The following is a 26460-nucleotide window of genomic DNA, read 5'->3' on the forward strand; positions in this document are numbered from 1 at the left end:
TTGTTGTTTTCATTTCAAAGAGTCTGCATGTTAAAAAAATCAACAAGAGGTATAAGACATACAAACTTTACATACACTAATTATATTGCTATTTTCTTTTATATTTCATGTATATACAAAACAAATTAAGCACATCTAGTCTAAACATTTTCCCGTATAGTTGTTTTCAAGAATTACTTATCTAAAATTTGGAATCCAAGAACCTTATGGTGTACATTGTTTAGTTTTTGTTATTTTCTTAAGCTTATCAAAGACACAAATTTATTCCTATATGTATTTGTTCTTTCTCACAGAATAAAAGTAAGAGTCAAGAACTATGTAAGCTTTACAATGAGATTATGCTGTATGAATTTAATGTAGCATATTGGAAAAGTTCCACGATTACGATGTCCAAAGCATACCAAATCCATACAACATTCGTTACTAAAATCCACAACTCTAATCAAAACATAGTCATACTGACCTCTGGTGGTCAGATTCCTTATATTTCACTGATACTGAAATAACTAGATAAAATACTCATGAGACATTTTTTTTTTAATCAACAAAACAATAAAGGCAGCAAGCACCTAAAATGAAAGGTCACAGATTGTCACAAAATATTAATATGTTCTAAGTTTTAGTTTGTCTGTTTACATAAAAAACAAATGACACACACACACATATTGGTTCTCATCTTATTATCATTTATTTAAAGTTTTATTTATCTTGTATGTGTGGTACATGCATGTTTAGGTCAGAGACAGACATTGAGTGTTTTCACTGATTACTTTAGACCTTACTGTTTGAGAAAGGCTCTCAGCCACCCTGAAGCTTGCTACTTTGGCAGATCAATGAGCCTAAGATCCACTGTCTGGCTCTCAGCACCCTCAAGTGCTAGGACTACATACAAATGTTAACATCTGGTGTTTGTATGTGAAATATCACATGTGACTTCAGATCCTCATGTGTGTTCAGCAAGCACTTTACCCATGAATCATTATCTCCCCAGGTCCTCTAGGGATTCCCAGAGTACCTACAGAACAACATAGTCTGGAGGCAGCCCTCTTCCTGATACGTGTCACCAATGTAGATTTCCAGTACAGACGGAATAGGTGGCTGCATTTATGTTTCCCAAGTCATCAAGCAACACACCAAGTAAGTTTCCCGGTTTTGGAGTGGTATGTCCTATGTCCCAGGTGAGGCATTTAGAAATAATTTTATATATCCAGCACGCGATCTTAGTCAAGACCCCCAAATTCCTTTTATACTGTCTGCGTTCTCCTCTGCTTAGCAGAGTTGTTAGGCAGATTTGTCAAGCACATCCGTCACGCTGGAGCATCTCCAAGCGGCTGCAGCCTAAACTGACCCTGCCTTTCTCTTCCCAGTCCCCCAGACTGTCTCATCGCGGACGGGCAGTTCCCGCCCGGACCCACGGGGTCCGAAGGACTGCGGAGGCCCTCGTCCAGGACGCCCTCGGAAAGTTTGACATCCCCAAGCCCCGGGCGGGCTCCGTACGACATCTCCCAAACGACTCCTTCGCTCGGGATTTACCCGTTCTCAGCCAGTCGCTGCGGCAGTCCTCCGCTTTCTCCCTTCACTCCCAACCACAAGATCCCGCAAGGCACCGAAGGCCACCAGTTTAATTCAGAAAGCTGAACGCCCACTTCAGGCGCGCTCCTCCACAGCACTACTTCCGGCCCCGCCCATGCCTCCCATACAAACACCTTTTCCTATTGGGAGAGCGGCAGGCCACACCCCAGGCGTCCCAGCAGCGGGGCGGAGCGGAGGGTGGAGTCAGCTCCGGGACCCTCAGGTCTCCGCTCTCCGACCCTCCCTCCGGCGGAAGTCTCGCGAGATCTCATCCTCCCGCGATAGTTGTTTGAAAACTCTGGCGCTAACCCGTCACTCGGAGCCTTGCAGGGCTAGGGTGTCGGAAGCCGCGGGAAACTGAGTCCTCCTCGGATCGCGAACCACAGTCTCTCTCGGGCAGTTCCCGTCCCGGCGCCATGGCAGCGCAGAAGAAGCGGCTTTCTGTGAAGGAGGCGTTTCAGCTGGCGCAGCAGCCGCACCAGAACCAGGCGAAGCTGGTGGTGGCGCTGAGCCGCACGTACGGCGCGGTAAGCGGCCTGGCTTCGGCTTCCGGGCTTCGCCTTCTGCCCTTGCGCGCCCCGCGACGGAGGGATGGGATCCGAGGCTCGCCCGAGGTCTCCCGGCCACAGCCAGTGAGCAGAACGCCCGGCGTCGGCCACACGCAGTCACCCGTCTTCTCCATCCTCATCCCGCCAGGGGATGCGGGGAGTTATCCGTTATCCTCAGTTCCTCAGTGACTTGTTGATCTGCGCAGGGAATCTCAGACGCCTTTATTTCCTTGGAGGTCTCTGGTTCATCTCAGGCAATCGATGAAGTTGTTTCAACCAACTCCTAAGCTTTAAAACCACCTTCATTTCACCAGCTAGGGAAACCATAAGCACCCAGTCTTTCCCGTACATGGCAATTGTGTGTCGAGTGTAGCGGCGGGGAATTACTGGACAGCGAATGTGAGGAAGATACATTGTTTTGGAGTTCACGGAAAGTTAAGGACATATAAAAGTGATCAAGGGTAGGGAGCAAAATGTGTAAGTTATGACAGAAGGAAATTGACGGATGCTAGGAAGGCCTAAGTAAAATAAACACAAAGCTGTTGATTTTGAGTCATTTATGGCGAAGCTTGTTTTGCATTAATCCGGTAAGAAAAATACCGATAATCCAAAGGCGTTGAGAGAAAAATGAGATAATTTTGCACTGTTCAGATTTATGCTTTGTGTTTTCTCAGAGGTACAAATTATATACTGAAGAGAAGTTTGTGCGGATATATTTTCCCTTCCTTGATTTGGATAATTGATAGTTTATTAAGAAACCTTAGAGTTTAACCTAAGGGTAACACTTTCAGCAGTATTATGGCAGTGTTGGGAATAAAGAATTTTTATTAATGCAGCTTCTGGAGGCGTTTCTTCTCTCTTTCAGATGGATGATAAAACAGCTTTTCAGGAGGAGTTTATTCATTACCTTAAGTATGCTATGGTGGTATATAAGCGTGAACCTGCCGTGGAGAGGGTCATGGACTTCACAGCCAAGTTTGTTACTTCATTTCACCAGTCTGATGAGGAAGAAGAGGAGGAAGAGAACGATGGTGGCATTTTAAATTATTTGTTTACTTTTCTCTTACAGGTACTGTAAAAGCTACTACTTTGGGGAAGTAATATATTTAGCTATGTTTGTTATTTTCCACAGTAAAATATCAGTGATAGAGAAAATGTATGTGAATAAGATAAGTCTTTTCTGGAAACCTCAACTGTCATTAAGATAAAAGGATAACTCCAGCATTAAAAATTTAACTTTAAATTCTCACTTTTGGTGTAAATGTCCTCTCTCTGCGATTAAGTTAAAGAAATTCTATAGAGAGGGATAGGCTTATTTTGTGACAGCAAATAGTTTTTCAGCCTATTTGAGAGTATAACATCTGCCTCGTATGCACATACAATATAACGTCTCTGCAAGTAAGGAGTTGCTATTGTCTTATTTTTATTTTTTTCCATAGTACTAGGGATTAAACCTAACTTTACACATGTTGGTATACTGATCTTCCTATCTTTTTACTTTGTTTTGAGAAGATTTTTTAAAGTTGCCCATATTGTCCTTGAGCTTACTTTGTAGCCTGTACTGGCTAGTTTGTGTCAACTTGACACAGCTGGAGTTATCACAGAGAAAGGAGCTTCAGTTGAGAAAATGCCTCCATGAGATCCAGCTGTAAGGCATTTTCTCAATTAGTGATCAAGGGGGAAAGGCCCCTTGTGGGTGGGACCATCTTTGGGCTGGTAGTCTTGGTTCTAAAGAGAGCAGGCTGAGCAAGCCAGGGGAGGCAAGCCAGTAAAGAACATCCCTCCATGGCCTCTGCATCAGTTCCTGCTTCCTGACCTGCTTGAGTTCCAGTCCTGACTTCCTTGGTGATGAACAGCAATGTGGAAGTGTAAGCCGAATAAACCCTTTCCTCCCCAACCTGCTTCTTGGTCATGATGTTTTGTCCAGGAATAGAATCCCTGACTAAGACATAGCCCGAACAGGCCTTGAACTTGTTGTTTTTCACTGTGGTACTGTAGGCCTACACTATCTACCTGGGTATATTGCCAACTTTTAATTTTGAACATAAAGTTAAAATGGTCCTGGCTGTTTAAGAGTGGAATGTGACTTGGAGTAACTTTTGATTTTTTTCTGTGTAGTCTCATGAAGCAAACAGCAGTGCAGTCAGATTTAGAGTGTGCCAGCTCACTAATAAACTACTTGGGAATATGCCAGAAAATGCCCAAATTGATGATGACTTATTTGATAAGATTAATGAAGCCATGCTAATTAGATTGAAAGATAAGATTCCAAATGTAAGAATACAAGCAGTTTTGGCTCTTTCTCGACTCCAAGATCCCAAGGACGATGATTGCCCAGTAGTTGATGGTATGTATGGTTTTCTAAATCTTGTTTCAGAATGTTGACTTTGTTACTTTTTCAGTATTTAGATTTTATGCATTTGTATACATGAGTGTATAGGTGTTACATTTGTGTGCAGACAGAGGTTATAATCTGATGTTCTTAATTGTTTTTTGAGATAGCATCTCTGCTCATCTACTCAGACTGCTACCCAGTAAGCCCCAGGAGTCTCCAGGTTCTTATTCCCAGTACTAAGATCATATGTGCATGCCTCTGTGGCTGGTTTCCATGAGAATACTGGGCATCAGAACATCAGGTCTTATGTGTTTGCAGCAAGTACTCTACCAATAGATACGTTTTCCTAAGCTAGTATTGAATTTTTACTAATTATATATGTCTGTGTGTTATCTAAGTATCAATCCAACAACTTAACATGAAAGAATGTCATCAGCACTTTTACCTCTGCCTTGCTCTTCAGTTGTATTCTTTCTTTCAGAGGTAGAAATAATTACAGTGAGTTTTGAATTAATTGCCCTGTTTACATGAAAAATTACATTTTAAACAATCACATGTTTTTCTCTGTTAAATTTTGTTTGCCATTTTTTTGTGAGTCAAACTATATTTTTGTGTCTTTTTTCCCCTCAAATTTATTCCTAATTTTAGCATTCATTTAGGGTGATATATATTTATTTTTTGCGATATTTTAATGTTTTGTTTTATGTAGTTTTATTCTGAATGGTGGTGGCCCTTCTAGTTGTTTGTAGTTGTTTGCTTTAAGAACAGTGCTAGAGGCAGGGCATGGTGGTGCAATGCCTTTAATCCCAGCAACTCTGAAGGCTGAGGCAGGCAGATCTCCTAGGTTTACGACCAGACTAGTGTGGAATGAGTGCCAGGACAGCCGTGGTTACACAGAGAAACTATCTCAAAAACCCAAAGAAACAAAACAAGAAATCAGTGCTAGGACTTTTCTTACTCAGCCTTTGGTACATAGATGAAATGCTTAGAGATAGACTTATATGGGTTCTACTCTATTAGGGGAGGTGATAAAGTATTCTAAAGAAGATTTTTACTTTTAATATTGTCAGTAATGGAACATAAAGGTGTGCAGTGATCCACATTCTCTTTAGTTTTAGCACATTTTAAAGGTTGGTGCTCTATTAGTAATTGTTATTGTTACCCAGCTTCATACATTTAGCATCTGATCATCTTGAGTTGTTTAAGGTTTGTATTACATTTTGAGAAGTGTTATCACTAGGTGATTTTGTAATGTTAAAAGTGTATACTTGGACAAATGGATGATAAAATTTAATCACTCAGTGTAGCTTCTGGTGCAGTCTAAAGATCCACTAAACAGGTATGAAATGACTGCCAGTATAATCTGGCATACTCTTTTATTATAGTCAGTTTTTTTTTAATATAGGAGGCGTATACTCAAACAATGGTAAAAGTTTATTAAACACATGAACCTGTGCATTCTTCAAATTAAAGTGTAAAGTTAAATGTGAGCCTTCAGAGTTTCCCTTCTGAATAGCTCTTCTAACTGTATAGTCTTTGGGTCTGGTTAATTTCTGTGTGTGTGTGTGTGTGTGTGTGTGTGTAACATTTTATAGTAAAATTTAAAATAAATCAAAATAATAGGTCCTTATATAAAACCATATCAACTTAAAATAAATTACCTATTCTAATCGTCATCTGACCTTTGGGGTTAATTTTTAATCACAGTACATTTAATAATTTAAAGTTTTATTTTCAGAAGGAAATGCTAGTTTTTTTGCTAGAAGTGAATATATAAAAGTAATATCTTTGTTATTTAAAAATGAAAGAATGTGGAACTTCTATGACTTAACATTATTAATGTTAAAATGCGTTGCTTTATTTTTTAGCATATGTTAATGTGATTGAAAATGATTCAAATCCAGAAGTTAGACGTGCAGTGTTATCTTGTATTGCACCATCAGCAAAGACTTTGTCAAAAATTGTAGGACGTACAAAGGATATAAAGGATACTGTCAGAAAGCTGGCTTATCAGGTAAATAAGTTCAATATCTTCTGTAAGGCATGTTTTTGAAAGATGAACCATTTTATGGTATTTTGGAAAAAACTTGGTGACAGTGATTTCTTTTTTTTTTTCAGTTTAGGACTTTTGAAGAATATAGGTAACTTAGAGTATTCTTATATTAAGCATATTAACAGACAATTTAAAACTTGGGTTAATTTACAGAAGAATGTAGTATTCATAAGTAAGACATCTCTAAAGTGTATTGAGATTAATGGCCATCTTTTACCTTTTTAAGGTGTTAGCTGAAAAAGTTCATATGAGAGCTATGTCTATTGCTCAGAGAGTGCTGCTGCTTCAACAAGGTCTTAATGACAGATCAGGTAAGATACATATCTTTGTAAACATTTCATTTTGAAATGAGACTTGAATTTAATAAAGGTATCATTTCCATAAATAAATTGAAACATTTTGGGGTTAAAGATCTTGGTGTTTTGAAGGAGCAAGGCATTTCTTTCAGACTTCTGTGCTTTAGGGAGGGGAAGGCTATTCTAAATCTTATGCATTTACTTCTGCAAACATCTGATAGAATCTTTTTACCTCATCTTTTTAAACAGTACTGTCCTGTTTTTCTATAACTTAACATAAATGTGTTCTGTGTATCAGAAACAATTAGGAATGAACAGACCAGTATAATGCCCCACCCTCTCCTCTGTTAAACTAGGGAATCTGCTTTTCTGAAGGATGGTCTAAAAATTCTTAACTCCTATGAAGCCATTTAGTTTCAGTTTCGCTATACCAAGAAAGCACAGTTGAATTTGAGTATTGTCAGAGGACTGACTAGGATGCCCTTAAATCAGCAGTTCTCAACCTATGAGTTGTGACTCCTTTGGGTGTTGAACAATCCTTGCACAGGAGTCACCTAAGGCCATCAGAAAACACAGATATTTACATTATAATTCATAACAATAGCAAAATTACAGCAATGAAGTAGCATTGAAAATAATTTAGTGGTTGGGGATTGCCACAGCATGAGGAACTGTAGTAAAGGACCACAGTATTAGGGCTGAGAATCACTTCTTAAATGATAAAAATAAAGTTTGTTTAGTAAAGTATATTGTGATTCAATACTGCAAATAGAATTCATGTAATATTTGGGGTCAGTCAACAAGTGAAATGATAGATTTCACATATTCTGATGCATGATGTTCATTGAGGAGACAATATAAAGACATTTTTCCATAGGTGATGTAGGAGTTTGGCTTTTAATTGTTGAACTCCATTTGCATTTTGAAATAAGCATTCTCATGACTTGAGTAGCACTGCATCTTTTTTGTTAGCATGCTTTGTTCTACCTATAACTTCGATTTGAATTATAAGTTCAGTGTTAACAATGATTTGATAACAGTTAGGATGGGGCTTCCATGGGGGGAAAGGGTCTAGAATGCGCATAGTTAACTGTTTAGTTGACTCCCCAGATGCTGTGAAACAAGCAGTGCAGAAGCATCTTCTCCAAGGCTGGTTGCGTTTCACTGAAGGGAATATTCTAGAGTTTCTTCATCGGTTGGATGTGGAAAATTCTTCTGATGTAGCAGTCTCCGTTCTCCATTCCTTATTCTCAATGACTCCTCTCAGTGAGCTGGTGGGAATTTGTAAAAATGATGATGGCAGGTATATAAAGACTTCATTATTTAAATTGTACAGAGGATTTAAGTTGAACCTATGCACTTAAGATGAATTTGTCTTCCTGTATTTTTAGGTTCCCTCAGTACCTTTTATCTGTCCCTCTTCTCTTTAATGAGAGTTTTTCTTCCCTCTGGTACAAGGACTTAGTACTTTATGTCAGGCATTACTTTAGTTGTGCCCTTTCATTTTACAGCTTTGATTTTTGCACTACATCCACTCAAAAACCATGTTGACTCATCTGAAGCTTTCTCTTCTGCCTTTTTTCAGGCTAAGTTGTTTTTCTTTTTCTTTTCATTCTTTTTGGGTGGGGAAATTAATGACTTAGTAATTAAACAGCTTAGTAATTGAAAGAAATCTTCATCTTATGTCCATTCTTGTTCTGTTTTTCAACTGCATGTAAAGATAATGTTTTCTCTTATTCTCTTGCATGTAAAGGAAGTTGATTCCAGTGGAAACATTAACTCCTGAAATTGCTCTGTACTGGTGCACCCTTTGTGAATATTTGAGATCAAAGGGAGATGAAGGTGAAGAGTTTTTAGAGCAGATTTTGCCAGAGCCTGCAGTATATGCTGAGTACTTACTGAGGTAGTTTCTCTTGCTTTGAGCTGTACTTATGTTGCTTTATTTACCAATTTCATAGTCGTCTTCATCAAAGTCATGAGAGGAAACAGTTTAGAAACTATTTTTGTATAAGTAGGTATGAGTGGGTATGTTGAATGTTTTGAAGAATCTGTTGCGTGGTTAATATACTGAAAGTGTACAGTCAGGGTCTTACTATCCCTGTCACAGTGACTCATTATTAGCAGCTGATTAGTGTAACTTTTCCCTGATAGAAATTTCACTGACTTTTTCTTGAAATATATATAACAAAGTTTTAAAAAAATATTCTTTATTTGCAAGCTATACAAAACAGGTATTATGATGATTAGATTTGGTGCATGGATTAGTGTCTTAGCTTGCGTTTTACTGCTGTGAAGAGACACCATGGCCAAGGCAACTCTTGTAAGGACAATATGTATTTGGGGCTGGTTTACAGGTTCAAAAGTTCAGTCCATTATCATCAAGGCTGGAGCATGGCAGCATCCAGGCAGGCATGGTGCAGGAGCTGAGAGTTCTACATCCTCATCTGAAGGCTGCTAGCAGAATACTAGTTTCCTGGCAGCTAGGATGAGGGTCTTAAAGCCCACGCCCACAGTGACACTCTTACTCCAACAAGGCCACACCTACACCGACAGGGCCACTAGTGCTACCACTCCCTCAGCCAAGCATGTACAAATGATCACAGCTAGTTTCAGAATCATATAGTGTCATATATGGCCAGTTTTATTATAAGTATTTTTCAATTAATAACACTAAAAATGAAATAAAACAACTTCTATAACTTTAAAAGTTTTATTTTTCTAAATTATCTGTCTTGATATACCTGCTGCCAATTTTATGTCAATTTATCCCCAGCTCAGGACATTTTGGAAGAGAGAAACTTAGCTGGAAAAATGCCGCCAATAGACTGGCCTGTGGGCAAGCCCATTTTCTTGATGTTTGATTAGGGTGAGCCCAGCTCACTGTGGGTGATGCTAATCGTGATCTGGTGGTGCTGGATTCAGTAGGAAATCAGGCTGAGCAAGTCATGGGGAACAAGCCAGTAAGCCACGTTCTTCCATAGCCTCTACACCATTTCCTGCCTCCAGGTTCTGCCATGACTGAGTTCCTGACGTGACTTCCTTCAGTGATGGACTGTGATATGAAACAGGAAGTAAACCATTCCCTCCCCAAGTTTCTTGTGGTCATGGTGTTTTATTACAATAGAAGCCCAACTAAGACAGTATAATTTCTACTTACTTCACAATAAAACTTTATTTAAAAAAATACACATTCTTGTCAGAATTCAAATGTAGAGGTAAATTTATTCTTTGCTTCTCTAGTTCTGTTAATCATTGTAGAGCTAAACAGCTAAATAATTAAGGATGTCCATTATCAAATCTCTTTATATACATGTTTTAGATACACATGTAGGCTTCGTTTTTGAAAATATAGCATATTGTATATATGCTCTTTTCTGGTTTTTAAAATTTTTGAACTCTGTAAAGTCCTCTGTTGGTATATGGTGTTGCATGATATTGTAGTGGCTCATGTGTGCTATGTTAAGTGCTCGTCCTCCGATTTACATCTGCTTTATTCTGTTTGCTTTAGTTACATTCAGGGCTTCCCAGTAGTTAATGAAGAGCAGAAAGGTGATTTTACCTTCATTGGAGATTTGATGAAAAGAGAATTCATAGGTCAGCAATTAATTCTAATTATGAAATCTTTGGACACTAGTGAAGAAGGAGGAAGGTATGTCTAAATGTTAATATTTGATTGATTCCCTTTAGTTTTATATATTTAGGAACCTACCTTGGTTGAATTTTTAAAAGATAATGATTCTGATTTTAATTTTAGTGTAACTACCAACAATGAAAGTGATGTTATATCCTTTGGTAAATCAGGTTTTTAAAACAATCATTTTTATTTGATAATTTTATACATATATACAATATATCTTGATCATATCTACCTCAAGACTCTTCCCACTCCTTTGATACTCAACATGTTCCTCCTTCTACCTTAAGCTCCCCCTTCACTTTTTTCCATTACCTGAGCCCAATTACAGTTGTCTGAAAGGGCCAGGGTATGTGGCCTTCCACCAGAGCATGGGCAGCCTACTGCCAGCTACACCCCAGAAGAAAAAGGATTCTCTCTCTTCTAGTAGCTATTAACTGTCAAAACCTTCTCAGCTGGGGTATCTGGCCTCAGGAGTCACATTCCCATCCGTACTGGAATGTTGACTGGCAGCTCTTATGCAGTTAACCATACTTGCTGTAAGTTCTTGAGTTGTGTGGAGGGTGGTATTATTATTCCTCCTCATTTGGCTAATTTCTTATATTTAAATACAGTTTTGTTATGATATGACGAGATGTAATTTTCCTAGCTCTCCAAAACTGTATATAATTGTTTTTAGTATACTTGTATACATATGCCAACGTGTGTTTGTTTATGCCAGCATTACCAGAGAAATGCACTGAAGTACAGCATTACTAGGGCTACTATATCATTACATATTTTCTAGCTCCATTATGATTTTCTAGGACCTCCATCAGATTCGTGGTCTAATGTTTACTGAAACATCATATGTGGCACATGATGGGATATGTATGTATGGGTATATATGTATATAATTCTAGTATAATTGCTTCAGAATAAATAATTTCAAATTTTTTGGTTCAATTTTTTTTAAAAAAAAGATCAGGGTATAGAAATATATTTATAATCTATATGTATGTTTATAAATAAATTTGTAGAATGAGTTTTTTTAATATAAAGTCTGTATGTATAGAATTTTTACCTATACTTACAAATAGAAGTAAAAACTTAAGACAATATAAAGGGAAATGTTAGGAAAAAATGTATTTTCAGATGGCAAGATGGTTCATTGGGTAAAGGTGCTTGCTGCCAAACCCAGTGACTTTCATTTGATCCTTATGACCCACGGGGTAGAAGGAGAAAACTCACTTCTGCAGTTTCTTCTCTGATGGCCACATTCAGGGCCAGACATGAGTGTGCCTACTCACAAATACACACAGAAAACAACAAAATGTTTAAAAAATATGATGTATTTTGTTATAATAGTAGTTAAAATAGATTGTTTTGATTACAGGAAACGACTGCTGGCTATTTTGCAAGAGACTCTTATTCTGCCTACAACCCCAATATCCTTAGTTTCTTTAATTGTTGAGAGACTCCTCCACATCATCAGAGATGATAATGAAAGGATACAGATTGTAAGTGCAATCTTTTTGATGAAGATAAGTTTGGTTAGTGACATTAAAATTTCTCTTCAGCATTTTTGTCTTTAGTGTATTAGTGTTTATTGTTGAACATATTGCAAAAATGAAAAAGAGTAGATCTTTCTCACAAACAGCTTAAAATGTCTTCCTTTTTTAGCCTGGCTGTTACTTTTTTGAGTCAGCACAGCAGGTGTGGGAGGAAAGACCATGAGATTTGCTTAGTTATTCTCAGATGGGGAGCAATCATTCTGTACTAGCCAACAAGTGGCTCTGAAAGGAAGTCATTACTATTATTGCTTATATTACTTATATATATGGCATGCTTTTTTCTCTACAGATCTGAGGAAAGAATTAAGAATTTTAGGCAGAAAATTTTAGATATAGAGAGTAATCTTAGGGTACAATTTTTCATTTTTACTTCACTAGGGATAATTATGATTCAGTTTTATTGTCCAGTCTTTGTATTAGTTGCTGTCTTGTTGCTATGACCATAAATATCTGTTGTAATAATTACTGTTGTCAACTTGACAAGATCTAGAATAAACTAGAGGACAAACCTTTAGGTATGTCTGTGAGAGATTTTAGATTGAGTGAGGCGTGAGTGACCCATTTTATAAGCTATGGTTCTGAGCTTATAAAGGAGTAAGTAAATTGAGTATCAACTTTCCCCTTCCTTTCTCTTTTTCCTTTCCTTTCTCCCTTCCCTTCCCTTCCCTTCCCTTCCCTTCCCTTCCCTTCCCTTCCCTTCCCTTTTTTCTTTTCCTTCTTTCTTTTTCTTTTCTTTTTTCTTTTTTTGACTATAATGCACTAGGACTAGGTACTTCTTGCTGCTTTGGCTGGTCCATCTTCTCTATGGTGAACTGCTAATTCCAAATTGTGAGCCAAAATGAATGATTCCTTAAGTTGTTTTTGCCACAGTAATGAGGCAACTTAGGGAGGAAGTGGGGAAAGAAAAGAAAGGGAGGGAGAGTTTGTTTTGGCATGAGGGTACAGTCATGGTAGCAAAGGTGTGATATTGAGAAAAGTTCTAGCTATGGTAGACAGGAACATGAGGCAATTGGTCAGTCATATTTTGTTCACAGGAAGTAGAGAGATGAGTCTAGTGCTCAGACTGTTTTGTCTTTTTGCCCTTTTGCTCAGTGTAGTACTGCAACTTGTGGGATGGTAATACCCACATTTAGTCTTCCCTCAGTTAAACCTCCGAAACACCCTCGCTGTCAGGTCCAAAGGTGTGTTTTCTGAGCAATTCCAAATCCAGCCAGGTTAGCAATGTAGATTAACCTGTATTGTTATATGTGTATCTACATGTAGTGTTTAGAATTCGATGGAGCAGTTCGCATTTGCTACTATAAAGTATAGATTACAGCTTGTACTTTGCATTGTACCTTTATCAGGTCACAGAAATTATCTCAGAGATTCGTGCACCCATTGTTAATGTTGTTGTTGATCCATCTGATACAAGAAAGAAAGAACTCAAGGTATGTCTCTTCTAAATTAAAGACGTGCCTTAGTAATGTCATTGTTTCTCTTGCCATACTGTTTTGTTGTGTTCTCATAAAGCCAAGTCAATGTGTGTTACACTATAAGGACATGCAAATTGTTACCAGATTATAAAAGATTTTCTGATCTGTTTCAGGAAAATGAAATCTTAATGTTTGATTGCTTAAATCCCAAGTCTTTGAGATATTGTGACAGATTTTTATATTAATTTTTATTTTGTGAGGATGATCAATTTCTTTCTTATTTTAGATGGCTGAAATAAAAGTTAAACTTATTGAGGCTAAAGAAGCTTTGGAAAATTGCATTGCTGTACAAGATTTTGATCAGGCATCAAAATTAAAAGAAGAAATAAAAATATTGGAAGATGCCAAAATAAACCTGCTAAAAGAGACTGAGCAACTTGAAATTAAAGAAGTCCACACAGAAAAGGTATATGTCATTTTCATACTAAATGTTAACTGCTCTTAGCTCAACAAACCTTATTTTTGTTAATTCATTAAACTGCCAGAATTTATTTACTTTGGAGGGAGTTATGACAATACCATGAATAAAAGTGAAAAAATAAACTTTATTTTTAAAACTTCTGATGTATATATTTAGATTTGTGGTATTTGAGACAGTCTCACTGCTTAACCCTTGCTGGTCTGGAACTTGCTATGTAGACCAAGCTGGCCTCAAACTAACAGCTACCCACTTCTTCCTGGTGCTGGGATTAAAGGGGTATGCCCACACCCAGCCAGACATTTTTGGATTTTGAAAGATACCTTTAGTTTTTATAGCTAGGACTTGTTTCCTTGTCTGCTAACCCCTGGGATTTGAATAGTTTCTTCCTTCTTGGGGAAACTAGTTTCCTAGTGGTTTACTTGGAAGTTTTATTTATTTTTCTTGAACGGTCTAAAAAGGAATTGCATCCATCTTTCCCTTTAGTGGAAGGTCTGTAGACTTTCTGTTGTTAAGAAAAAATGTCTTTGATAAAGAAATACTTTGAGATTTGCTATCTTTTATCTATTAGTAAATGTATGTTAAAGCATCTGTGTTACTGTTTTAATTTTTTTGTATATTTAAATTTTTTTTTAATGTGTATGACTGTTTGTTTGCATGTATGCACGTGTACCATGTGTGTGCCTGGTGCCCTTAGAGGTCCGAAGAGGGTATCATCTCCCCAGAAACTGGAGTTCAGATGATTGTAAACTGGTGTGTGGGTGCTGGGTATAGGGCTTGGTCCTCTGCAAGAACAAAGTAATCATAGCCACTGAGCTGCCTTTCCAGTCACAGCGTTGTCATTCATTTTTAATGAAATACTTGAGTAGAATTTGAAGTTTTTTCTTTGTTTAACTTAGTTGTTTGACAAAAATTTAATCTCTTTAAAAGTATAATGACTTTGCACATCAATTAATTTTATGGTATCAATTAGTGACTTTTATATTTTAAAGGCCTTGTCTTTGTATTGAACGTACTTACTATTTTTTTTAAAGAGTTGTTTATTTTATTTATAATAAAAACATTTTAGCTGTGTTCAGACAAACTAGAAGACGGCATCAGTTCTCATTACAGATGGTTGTGAGCTACCATGTGGTCACTGGGAATTGAACTCAGGACCTCTGGAAGAGCAGTGAGTGTTCTTAACCACTGAGCCATCTCTCCAGCCCATTGAACATATTTATAATTGCACTTGATTTAGGGAATGCTTAAGAGAGTGCTGCATAGGAAAGTTTTAGAATGATTGTGTATCCTTTTCTAGTCATAAATATATCCTAAAATAACACCTCACTTTCCCAGTGAGTATGACTCATTTGTTTTTATAGTTTATTTATATTACATATTTATACTCTTTGGCTTGTCCTAGGCTTTAAATTTGAGAAACAAATTTAAACAAAAACCTTAGAATAAAATTAAAGATTTTCTAATTAAAATCTTTGACCAAGTGTGGTGTTGTCTACCTATAATAGTACTGAGTCAGAGGGAGAGGATCTGGGTCAAGGCCAGCTTGGGCCACATAGGTGAGGCCCTCCTTTAAAGATCTAAGAGCAGGAGAGGAAGCTCAGTCTGAGATGGCTTACCTAGTATACGTGAGGCCCTAGGTTTGACTCCCAGCTCTGTCCTAAACCCATCTGTCCCCCAAAAGAGGAAGCATTTGTAAAGCTGCTCTGCCTGATTAATCTGATTAATAATCTCTTTTGAGTTATTTGAACATTTAGTGTCTTTTGTCTTATTTGAGAGCTACAACTCTATTGTAATATAATTCTAATATGATAGATGATGTGATCAGGAAACTGTAGAAATGTGTTTGAGAGGTATGTAATTCATAACCTCATGTAGAATGCTACTAGTTTTCCTACAGGAAGAAATAAATTAACTAGAGATGTGAATAAAATTAGTGCATTAGACTTTTCATTGTTGTGAGAAAACAGTTGGGAGGGGTCATAGCTAGGGTTTTACTGCAGTGAACAGACACCATGACTAAGGCAAGTCTTATAAAGACAACATTTAATTGGGACTGGCTTACAGGTTTAGAGCTTCAGTCCATTATCATCAAGGCAGGATCATGGCAGCATCCAGGCAGGCCAGGTACAGGCAGAGCTGTAAGTTTTACATCTTCATCTGAAGGCTGCTAGTAGAATACTGACTTCCAGGCAGTTATAATGAGGGCCTTATAGCCCTTGCCACAGTGATACACCTACTCCAAAAGGGCCACACCTTCTTTTTATTGGATATTTTCTTTATGTACATTTCAGATGTTTTCCAGGTCTCCCCTTCGGAAACCCCCTATGCCATTCCTCCTCCCCCTGCCTCTATGAGGGTGCTTCTCTACCCACCCACTTCCATCTTCCCTGGCATTCCCCTACCTACACTGGGGCATTGAACACCCTCAGGCCTAAGGGCCTCTTCTCCCACTGATGTCCAACAAGGCCATCCTCTGCTACATATGTGGGCGCAGGCATGGGTCCCTCCATGTGTACACTTTGGTTGGTGGTCCAGTTCCCAGGAGCTCTGGGGGGTGTTGTTCCCCCCATTGGGCTGCAAACCCCCTCAGCTCCTTCAGTCCCTTTTCCAACTCCTCCATCAGGGACCCCATGCTCAGTCCAAAGGTTGGCTATGAGCATCCGCTTCTGTATTTGTCAGGCTCTGGCAGAGCCTCTCAGGAGACAACCATATCAGGCTCCCTTCAGCAAACACTTCTTGGCATCCACAATAGGATCCAGGTTTGGTAACTGTATATGGGATGGATCTCCATGTGGGACAGTCTCTGTTTAGTTTTTCCTTCAATCTCTGCTCCACACTTTGTCTCTGTAACTCCTTCCATTGGTATTTTGTCTCCATATTTCCTCTTGTGATTATTTTGTTCCCCCTTCTAAGAACACTGAAACATCCACATTTTGATCTTCCTTCTTCTTGGGCTTCATCTGGTCTGTGAATTGAATCTTGGTTATTCTGAACTTTTGGGTTAATATCCACTTATCAGTGAATACATACCATGTGTGTTCTTTGTGACTGAGTCATCTCAGTCAGGATGATATATTTTCAAGTTTCATCCATTTGCCTGTGAATTTCATGAAGTCACTGGTTTTTTGTTTGTTTTTTTTGTATGTTTGTTTTTTGTTTTTTGAGACAGGGTTTCTCTGTATAGCCCTGGCTGTCCTGGAACTCACTTTGTAGACCAGGCTGGTCTCGAACTCAGAAATCTGCCTGCCTCTGCCTCGAAGTCAATGTTTTTAATAGCTGAGTAGTATCCATTGTGTAATCATACCACATTTTCTTTATACATTCTGCTGTTGAGAGACATCTTGGCTGTTTCCAGCTTTTGGCTATTATAAATATGGCTGCTATGAACATAGTGGAGCATGTGTCCTTATTACATGTTGGAGCATCTTCTGGGTATATGCCCAGGGGTGATATAGCTGAGTTCTCAGGTAGTAAGGGCCACACCTTCTAATAGTGCCACTTCCTGGACCAAGCATATACAAGCCATCACAGGAAGGAAGGAGGGTTTATTTTAGTTCATATAGTTTTAGAGGTTTCTGTGAGCGAGAGTTGAGAGCGTGTTGTAGCTCCCACCCTGACAGACAGGGAGTAGGATGCCTATGCTGCTTTGTTGTTGTTGTTGTTGTGTATTTTCCTTTACTGCCTTGTAGTTTTAGGCCTCTAGCCTGTGGGTTGGTGCCACTTGTATTCAGGGTGGATCTTCCCTACCTTTAATTGTCTTTGGAGACAGCCTCACACACATCCAGTGATGTGCTCTATTAATGTTTACTCGCTGCTTCTCAGCCCAGTCAAGTCAGCAGTCAAGAGTCAACATAGTACACCTAGTACTATATAACACATAGTGGAACCTAATAAGGTAAAGGATGTTTTTCCCTGTGGTAGGCCAGTTAGGTGATTACCTCTTTAAGTACTTCACAAATGTAAATTCATTATTCTTCCAGTCCCCAAGTCCCACTGGTTTCAAACCTAAATAATAGTTACTATAAATTTATACTTTTAATACACTTTGTGCTGTTTTTTTCTTAGTGAGTAGTTAAAGAAGTGTAGATGTTGTAATTGTAAGTATGAGGGCACAGAGTTTAAAATACGATGCTTGCTGTGCTTTAAATCTTCCAGTTTACATGGAAAGAGAATTGGAGAGGTGACAGCAAATTGGAAAAAGTGTTATGGGCCAGACAAATGTAAGGCCGTGGGTAATCAATATTAAAGAATCTACCTCATTCAGAGATGATGGTGGATACAAGGATATTTTAAAGAATAGGATGAGTACTCTGTAATACAGGGTTAAGATTTTTGGAGAATAGATTAGAGTGATAAATGTCTAGATAGAGTTTCAGAAATATGGCCTGAGATGATAGCATTGTGAACAAGGTGATGCTGAATACAAATAGAAGTGACGTATGTCAGAGTTCTTTAAGGTTTAGTAATAGGAAGAAGAGAGAATCAAGAGTTTCCTGGGCCTCTTTTTGCTTTGGGCAAATGAAACTAGATGGTCAGGATATGACGACAGTTTACGAGTTAGAAGCTTAGTAATGGGTTAGTTCCATTTTGTATGTGTTGAGTTTGAGGAGCCTGTGAAACATTGAAGAAGTATGTTATATTAATTGATTAGAAGTTGAAAATTTGAAAATAACTAGGTATTATGTAACAAAACTTTTCCTGGAGAGACTCAATGTACACATCTACTCACCCCAGATAGTGATTCCATGATAGACTGAAGTGTGGATACACCAAAGACCACCTTAGTTAACCAATGATTCTTATTGGGGTTACCTACAGAAATATGAGTGAAGGGTTATTTATAGGAGCAGAAGTGAGTGACTCAAAGGGTAGCTACATTACCAAAAGCCACCTCAGTGAGGGTGACAGCTCATAAAGCTGAGAACGTGGAGCACATTTTAGTCTGCAGGTAGCATGTTGGAGAGAGTTTGTTCCAGGTGCCTCAGTTGGTCTAAACCTCTAACAGGCAACTCAACTGGTTTCTGCTTCTTAGAGGCAGCTGTTGTTAGTCTTCTTTGCAGGTGCCTTGTTTGAAAGTCTTTTCAGCTCTTGCTACTTACTTTGGCAAGGGGAGGGGCCTAGTGAATCTGGTCAATTTCAGATACTTCTTCAATCTGTTTTGAGTTGTTTAACAATCCTGATTAAAGCTTCCTTTTAGAATGAAATATTTCAACCTAGGAGGAAACTGTTACACAAAACTGGGCCAGCTCAGTTGAAAATGAAAAATAGAGTTCATGGTTGGATAAGGTTCCCAAAGGAACAAAGAGTAACAATCTGCCACAGAAAAAGTCTCAAGAGAGCAATTGTTTAAGGGATATTCTTACTAACGATGGATATGTCTTTTATTTTAGAACGATGCGGAAACATTACAGAAGTGTCTTGTTTTGTGTTACGAATTGTTGAAACAGATGTCCACTTCAACTGGAATCACTGCAACCATGAATGGGATCATTGAATCTTTGGTACACTGCTGGCCTTTGAGACCCTATACTCCTCTACCTTATTATATAATAATGTTCATATTAATTAGTAATTTAAAAATTAATAATTAAAAGACTACCATTTTAAACATCAGATAAATACAGTGAACTATGTATATCCATAGTGACTACTTCATAATATGAAGAATAATTGAAATAATACATTTTTAAAAAGCCACTTGTTTATTGAATGCATATTATCTAGGAAATGCTTGAAATAAAGTATACATAAAATACAAAACTACAGATAGCCATTCTGGATCTTCTGCTCAAGTGAGGGAAATATTGTTAAAAAATAGATACTATATATATTATCCACTTATATGTGTGTAATATAACAAAAATGAGGCCTTTAGTGGGGGTAAGAGGGTCATGCCATGGGAGGGAGGGGACATGAAAGTGGTTGAAGGGAGCAAAGGGAAGTGGAAAAAATGATGTAATTAAAGTATAAAAATTAGTTACTTATGCTATTGATATTGGTTATGAAGATTTATATGGTCATGGGTGAGCTTAATAATTGCAGGTTTGACCTATTCATGGAAAACGGTCCTGCTATGATATTTATAAGATAATATGTGAAAAAGAGGGAATAAGACTTACAACTGTAGTTACTAAAACAATGTGTAAGTGTTAAAAACTTACATCGATACATGCAGTTTTAGAATTTCTATTTCTATTCTCCCATCTCTAAGTGTAGTTTTAAAGATGGGAGGATATAAATTTATCCCACTACTAATTTTTATTATTTACAGTCTATAGTAATATTTTGAGTATATAAGATAAAGTAGGCATCAAAATCAGAACAGCTGAGCAGTGCTAAAAACAAAGTGACGCATGGTCTGCAGCGAGACTGCTGAGGTATTTATTATGTCTCAGCATTGAGAAGCCTTTGGAGTGTTACATACTGATAGGAAGGAAAATTGCTCTGCCTAGGTTCTATTTTTCAACTTTATAGTTACCCCTTTCATTTTTGTTCAAACTGGGGAAACTTTGTTAATAGTGTAGAAATGAAATACCCTTGCAAAATCATATGGAAATCATCATTTTGACCATGATTTTAATATGGCATTGTAAATTTCTTGCCTTGGTTAAAATTATTTTAATTTTTACTTTGTTGTAGATTCTTCCTGGAATAATAAGTGTTCATCCTATAGTAAGAAACTTGGCTGTTTTGTGTTTGGGATGCTGTGGACTACAGAATCGGGATTTTGCCAGTAAACACTTTATGCTGTTCTTACAGGTAGGATTTATTTTATGACTCTGTGTCTATTTCTTGACATGCTCTGCATCTCTGGGGATACGTTAAAATTCTAGGTGTGTTCAGATGCCTAATTGATGATCGTGGATAATCTTTAGGGCTTCAATTTTTATCTTGATAGTTTATAAAAATGTCTATTTCATAGAGTCATGTAGCTTATATGAGTGCATACTATGTGCTATCACTGTTCTTGGCTTAGGAGAAATGTAGTAGGAAAAGGACAAGGAGAACCAACCTGAATTTGTGCTGTTGGAGCTTGTTTTCCTGAAGGGGAAACAAGCCGGATGTATCTGTTATGCCAGCTAAGCATAGACAGAGCACAGTAGCAGCAGCCATGGGAGTGAGATGAGGCACAGTGGCTGTGCCCGTGATGCTGGCCTGAGTCTTACTTTGAATTACATTTTTCTAATTCAGACTCGTAGAGGAAAGTTAGAAAGAGTAGTCCTTATAAATACTTGAAAGAATACGGTCTTTTCTCTTTCTTTCTTTCAAAGATTTTATTTTTTTAGGTCTGCTGTGTGTGTGTAGGTACTCATGGAAGCCCAAAGAGGGCATTGAGTCACCCACACTGGGATCATAGGTCACAGACACATATGCCTGACACAGATGTTCATGTGAACTGAGCTCGTGTCCTTCGCAAGAGCATAACTACTCTTAACTGCTGAGTCATCTCTCCAGCTCAGACAGTTTGTTTCTTAGGAAAGAGAATAGAGGAGAGAGGTCTTAGGGGTAGGACTTTACTGTTTGAGGAACAAGAGGACATATGGCTAGGAAAATAAGCCAAATGCAGTCTAACAGGAGAAAGACTGTGGGATGTCTGTGTGCTCCAAGAACTTACGCTGTAAAAATGCAGATTTCCATTATGAATGAGTCAGGGAAGAAACTGTTGGTTTGTTTTTACTCTTTTGTCCCAACCCACCCACTGCATACCATTTTACCTCTTAAAGCCTCTGTTCTGTTTTGATTTCATGTGTCCTATTATTCTCCTAACCCTTTCTTTTTCTTTCTTGGGCATAGCCCTGGCCCACTTATATACCTACATATAAATACTGTTAACTTGGGATATGAAAGTCTAATAACTTACCTAGGTTAAATCAGTTGTTGGATCTGGCCTTTTTTTTTTTTTAAAGTTAAAAGTATTTGAATGATAGCAGATTCAAGGGCAGAAAACCTGAAGTTTGCCTATATTTTATATGTTACTTTGAAGTATAATTTTTAATTTTTAGATATTTTTTATTTATTGTTTAGCTTTTTAAAAAGTTATACAACAGGGTCTATGATCAAAAGAAGATAACTACTAAATGGATTCAATCTTGTAATCTTTATAAAGGTTTTTAAAAATTATTTGTTTTTGATATTTTGAGACAAGGTTTCTCTATGTAGCCTTGGCTATCCTGGACCTTGCTTTATAGAATAGGCTGGCCTCAAATTCAGACCCTCTGAATACCTTATTGAATACCTCTGTTCCCAGAGTGCTGGCATTAAGGATATGTGCCACCATGCACAGCTCTATAAAAGGTTTTGTTTTTTTGGTTTTTTGTTTTTTTTTAATTTTAAATAAGCATTCTCAGGGCTCTATTGGAAGGTTTTTTTTGTTTGTTTGTTTTTATTTTGGAATAAAAAATATCAAACTGTTAGTAATAAAAATTGATATAATGTATAAAGGTCTGTTAGAAAGGCAGAAGAGGGGAATTAATTTGTTTTAAAATCTCATTAGGATTGAATATTGGTAGCTATTGCTGCATGTAAAGGTTAATGAGAGTATGAAGGAAACAGTTGATGCTGAGCTAGTAGCATATTTGGAGTTTCCAGAGCCATCGTAACAGCATGTAAAGAGAATTTGGTTTTGGCAGATTTACAGGGCTCATTCTCAAAGCATGGAGTGGATATGTTCTTGACATATTCTTCAAAGTTTTTAGAATAAATAATTTTTCTAATTATAATAATTTGACCAATATAGAAGTGATCTTTGTTTATTTTAAAGGCCAAGTTACATTGTATAATATAGTTAATCTTTCATAGTAGAATGCCTCTGCCCCCATGGTTTTGGAATTTGTTGTGTAGTTTTTAACTCAAGATAGATTTAAACTATTTGTGTGCATATACAGAGATCTATGTTGGATATCTTTCTCAGTCTCTCTTCTAACTCTGACAAGGACCTCTCACTGAACCAGGACCTCCTGGATTTGGTTAGGTTAGTCGGCTAATGAATTTCAGGGATCCACGTGTCTCTGTGCCCCCAGTTCTTTGGTATCATTGTGCACTGCTATGCACCTAGCTTCCTGTGTGGTTGCTGTTTATCTGAAATGAGGTCTTCCTGCCTATGTTTGACAGGCCCTTTATGGATTAGGTCATTTCTCTAGCTCCCTAAACTGCTTTATAAAAGACTACTTGATACCTGAATTCACTATTAATGAAATCTGAATTTACTAAGTAATGAGAAAAATTTTCCTTCAAAGAAACTTAATAGTACTGACTGTAACAAAGGTTTAAATGGATTAGAATATACTGTATTAATATTTTTGATAGGCAGGTAAAACAATTTATATATAAAACACAGTGCAGTTTTTCTGGATCTTGGACAAATGATAAAACTTTATCATAGTTGGAGTTCTTTTTTTTCTTTTTTCTGTTTTGTTATGAAAGAACCAAATAGCACAGTCCATCTGGACGCTGACTCTGAAACTTTTTTCCACTGCAAAAATTAAGGGCTAAAGCTCCAGATGTTATGAGATAAACATACTTCTTTTTTAAAATGAAAACTTTAATTTTAATTCTTAGAAATGTTCACACTTAACACTCATTGAGATTTAATTAAGAAAAGATACTAATTTTATTTAGGTTATAGAATTAAGTTGTTTTACTGAAATTATTGGGGGGTGTGTGTTCATGTCTAATTGTAGGTTTTGCAAATCGATGATGTCACAATAAAAATAAGTGCTCTAAAGGCAATCATTGACCAATTGATGATGTTTGGAATTGAGCCATTTAAAACCCAGAAAGTTAAGGGCGTTCAATGTGAAGGTGAAGAAATAAACTGTCATGATAAGCAAGAAGAAAATGATGCTGGAGAGACTGACCCAGCTAAGAGTGTTCTGAAACTCCTCTCCGACTTCTTAGACAGCGAGGTAAGAAGTCACCCAGCTCTACAGTTAGGAAGCATTTGCAACACGTGTTTATGTTCTTTGCTTGAATTTTGTACTCGTTTACTTTTAACAGGATTTTATTTGGTTTTAAAAAAAAATCTTAATTTAAAATGTAAATTTCACATCTACTATATTTTCATTATCAAACTAGTGTTCAGAGAACTGAAAGTGCTTTTGCCACATTTCTGTTACTACAGTAACAGAAACGAAATTAGAACAAGTTGTATTGAAAATTAACATAGTTTTCATTTTTAAAAATACTTTTTATTATTTAAAACAAGTATTAAATTTATTTTGTTTTTTCTTCATTTTCTTTTTGGATTGTTCACTGCTGTAGTATAGAATCTCAGCTGAGATTTGTGTGTGTGTGTTTAACTTTATAACTTTTTTGAATTGGCTTATTAAGTAATTTTGGAAAAGGAATTCTGGGGATTTTTTTCTGTGTAGAACCATGTCATTTCTGAATAGCTACAGTATTAATTCCATGTCTTTTATTTCTTATTTAATTGTTCTGCTTCATCTAGTACAGTGTTGAACACCAGCCGTTAAGTGTCTGAAGCAAATGTCCTTGTCATATTTGTGAGTTTAGTGGAAAAGTTGAGAATCTTGTTAATAAATGTGTTAGTTACAGGGTTTTTCATAAATACTGTTTATCATTTTGAGATAATTACTTTCTATTCTTATATCCTTGGCTGTTTTGTGTTTATATCTTAATAAAAAGATGTTTGATTTTGTCAATTGTTCTTTCTGCTTCAGGCAATATAGTCATGAGGGATTTTCTTCTCTTTGATATGTTGTATGGTATGGAACATTACTTGATTTTCATTTGCACCATCAGTGGATTTCTGGGTTAAGTTCTGTGTGCTCATGATGTATAGTCCTTTCACTGTTGATGAGCTAGGTTTGCTACGATTTTCTTTGGTTACTTCAATTTTAAATTTTGTTTTCCTCACAGTCAGATTAATTGCTCTCTTCTTGTTATTACAGTGTAATTTAAGTTATCATTTTGAGATTTTTTTAAAATACATTTTTTAAAAATTTTAAAATGGAGATATTTATTACTGCAGAACTTCCCTGAGCACTGTTCATTGCAATCCCATAAGTATTTTATTTTAGTTCTGATCTTTGAGACAGTGACATTCTGTAGCCCAGGTTAATTTAAAACTTACTGTGTAGTCAAGTCTAGCTTAAAACCTGTAGAACTCCTTTTATCACATGCATAATAAAATTAATTTTTGGATAGTTATTTTAAAATATCACACATAAAGGAAACTAGAGATAAAAACTTTCTAATGAATGTCATTTTTGCTAGGTATCTGAACTCAGGACAGGAGCTGCAGAAGGACTAGCCAAGCTGATGTTTTCTGGGCTTTTGGTCAGCAGCAGGATTCTTTCTCGTCTTATTTTGTTATGGTATAATCCTGTGACTGAAGAGGATGTTCGACTTCGACATTGCCTAGGAGTGTTTTTCCCCATGTTTGCTTATGCAAACAGGTAGTGAGTCACTGATTAAATCTTACCTAAAGTCAGGTTCAGCTCTCCCCACCTGAACTATGTCTCGGCCATTTTGTTCTTGACACACTTTTCTATAGATGAATCATAAGAATGTAACATACATTTTATATACCCAGATTTCTCTTTCCTGCATATGTAAGGTATAAAACGAACTATATCTCTTCAATAGAGAGTTTGTGAATATTTTAGATTTAAAACTTTTCTCTTAAATAATGTTTTGCCAACTTGCGAAAACATTGGAGCTTTTTTGTTGTTGTTTTTTTGTTTTTGTTTCAAATCATTTCATTCAGCAGCTTTAAGTTGGAGTGGCAAAGAGGTTAGTGGGATCTGAAGTCTTCAGCAGGGCAGATGTCCTTGGCCTTGTACTAAAAGTCCTGATTTCTTTTCAATAGGACTAATCAGGAGTGCTTTGAAGAAGCCTTTATTCCAACTGTGCAAACACTGGCCAATGCCCCAGTGTCATCTCCTTTAGCTGAAGTAGATGTCACAAATGTTGTTGAATTGCTTGTTGATCTGACAAGACCAAGTAGATTAAATCCTAAGGCAAAGAATTCTCAGGATTATCAGGTATATATGGTAGCCTGTGGATAGCAAATATAACTGCATGAAGATCATTGTTGTTTGATTAAAGAAGCCTTCTCCTGGGATTTTTGAAATCATGATGAACTACATTTATATTTTGAGCCTTTTGTTTTTCTAGTATATAAGACAGTTATGGGAGGCAGGGAAGTGTGTCTTTGGGTAAATGTGGAGAAATGATGAAAATAGAAGTGATCATGGCAAATGTTTTGCATCCTAGAAGTTACTAAAACAACATCATTTCCATTACCATTCTCCCCACTTAGTGAGGTGATCACTGAAGTAAAGACTTCTGTTACTACGTCTGCAAATGTTGGCTTGCTTGTTATGCTGTTAATACTGAGGAGGGAGGACAGTTTAAAGGTGTTTATCTCAAGATTTTTTTTTAATGAAGCATATAATAGAACTACAAACTTATCTATAAATTATAATGAAATTCAATTTTAAAATTCTTTAATGATGTTTGAACACTTAGAAATTTGATGGGTTAATGATTTCAGATGCCAACTGCAAGTTAACAGTTTTGTTCTATCTGTATATTTATTTGCTATTTAGT

The 26460-nt window shown here is 37.0% G+C and overlaps 1 protein-coding gene and 1 long non-coding RNA gene across 3 annotated transcripts in view; one reads left to right on the forward strand and one right to left on the reverse strand.

Moving 5' to 3' along the window:
- Positions 1–666: 666 nt before the first annotated feature.
- 1600023N17Rik (RIKEN cDNA 1600023N17 gene) lies at positions 667–1674 on the reverse strand. The gene has a single exon (NR_073433.1). It is a non-coding gene; the product is annotated as an RIKEN cDNA 1600023N17 gene (long non-coding RNA).
- A 182-nt stretch (positions 1675–1856) lies between these two features.
- The window catches only part of Ncapg (non-SMC condensin I complex, subunit G), a 30657-nt gene continuing 6053 nt past the window's right edge, over positions 1857–26460 (forward strand). The window contains exons 1-16 of one of the 2 annotated variants that reach the window (XM_011240756.3): positions 1857–2099; positions 2986–3189; positions 4239–4467; positions 6324–6469; positions 6735–6819; positions 7915–8107; positions 8558–8707; positions 10313–10453; positions 11814–11937; positions 13338–13421; positions 13693–13872; positions 19278–19388; positions 20527–20646; positions 23568–23792; positions 25123–25304; positions 25718–25892. In XM_011240756.3, coding sequence (XP_011239058.1) covers positions 1989–2099; positions 2986–3189; positions 4239–4467; positions 6324–6469; positions 6735–6819; positions 7915–8107; positions 8558–8707; positions 10313–10453; positions 11814–11937; positions 13338–13421; positions 13693–13872; positions 19278–19388; positions 20527–20646; positions 23568–23792; positions 25123–25304; positions 25718–25892 — 2460 coding nt within the window. In that variant the 5' untranslated portion in view covers positions 1857–1988. The remainder of the gene's footprint in view (positions 2100–2985; positions 3190–4238; positions 4468–6323; positions 6470–6734; positions 6820–7914; positions 8108–8557; positions 8708–10312; positions 10454–11813; positions 11938–13337; positions 13422–13692; positions 13873–19277; positions 19389–20526; positions 20647–23567; positions 23793–25122; positions 25305–25717; positions 25893–26460) is intronic. The other variant, NM_019438.1, reaches the window with a different exon arrangement.

Source organism: Mus musculus, chromosome 5 (genome assembly GCF_000001635.26).
Source record: "Mus musculus strain C57BL/6J chromosome 5, GRCm38.p6 C57BL/6J".
Classification (NCBI taxonomy): domain Eukaryota; kingdom Metazoa; phylum Chordata; class Mammalia; order Rodentia; family Muridae; genus Mus; species Mus musculus.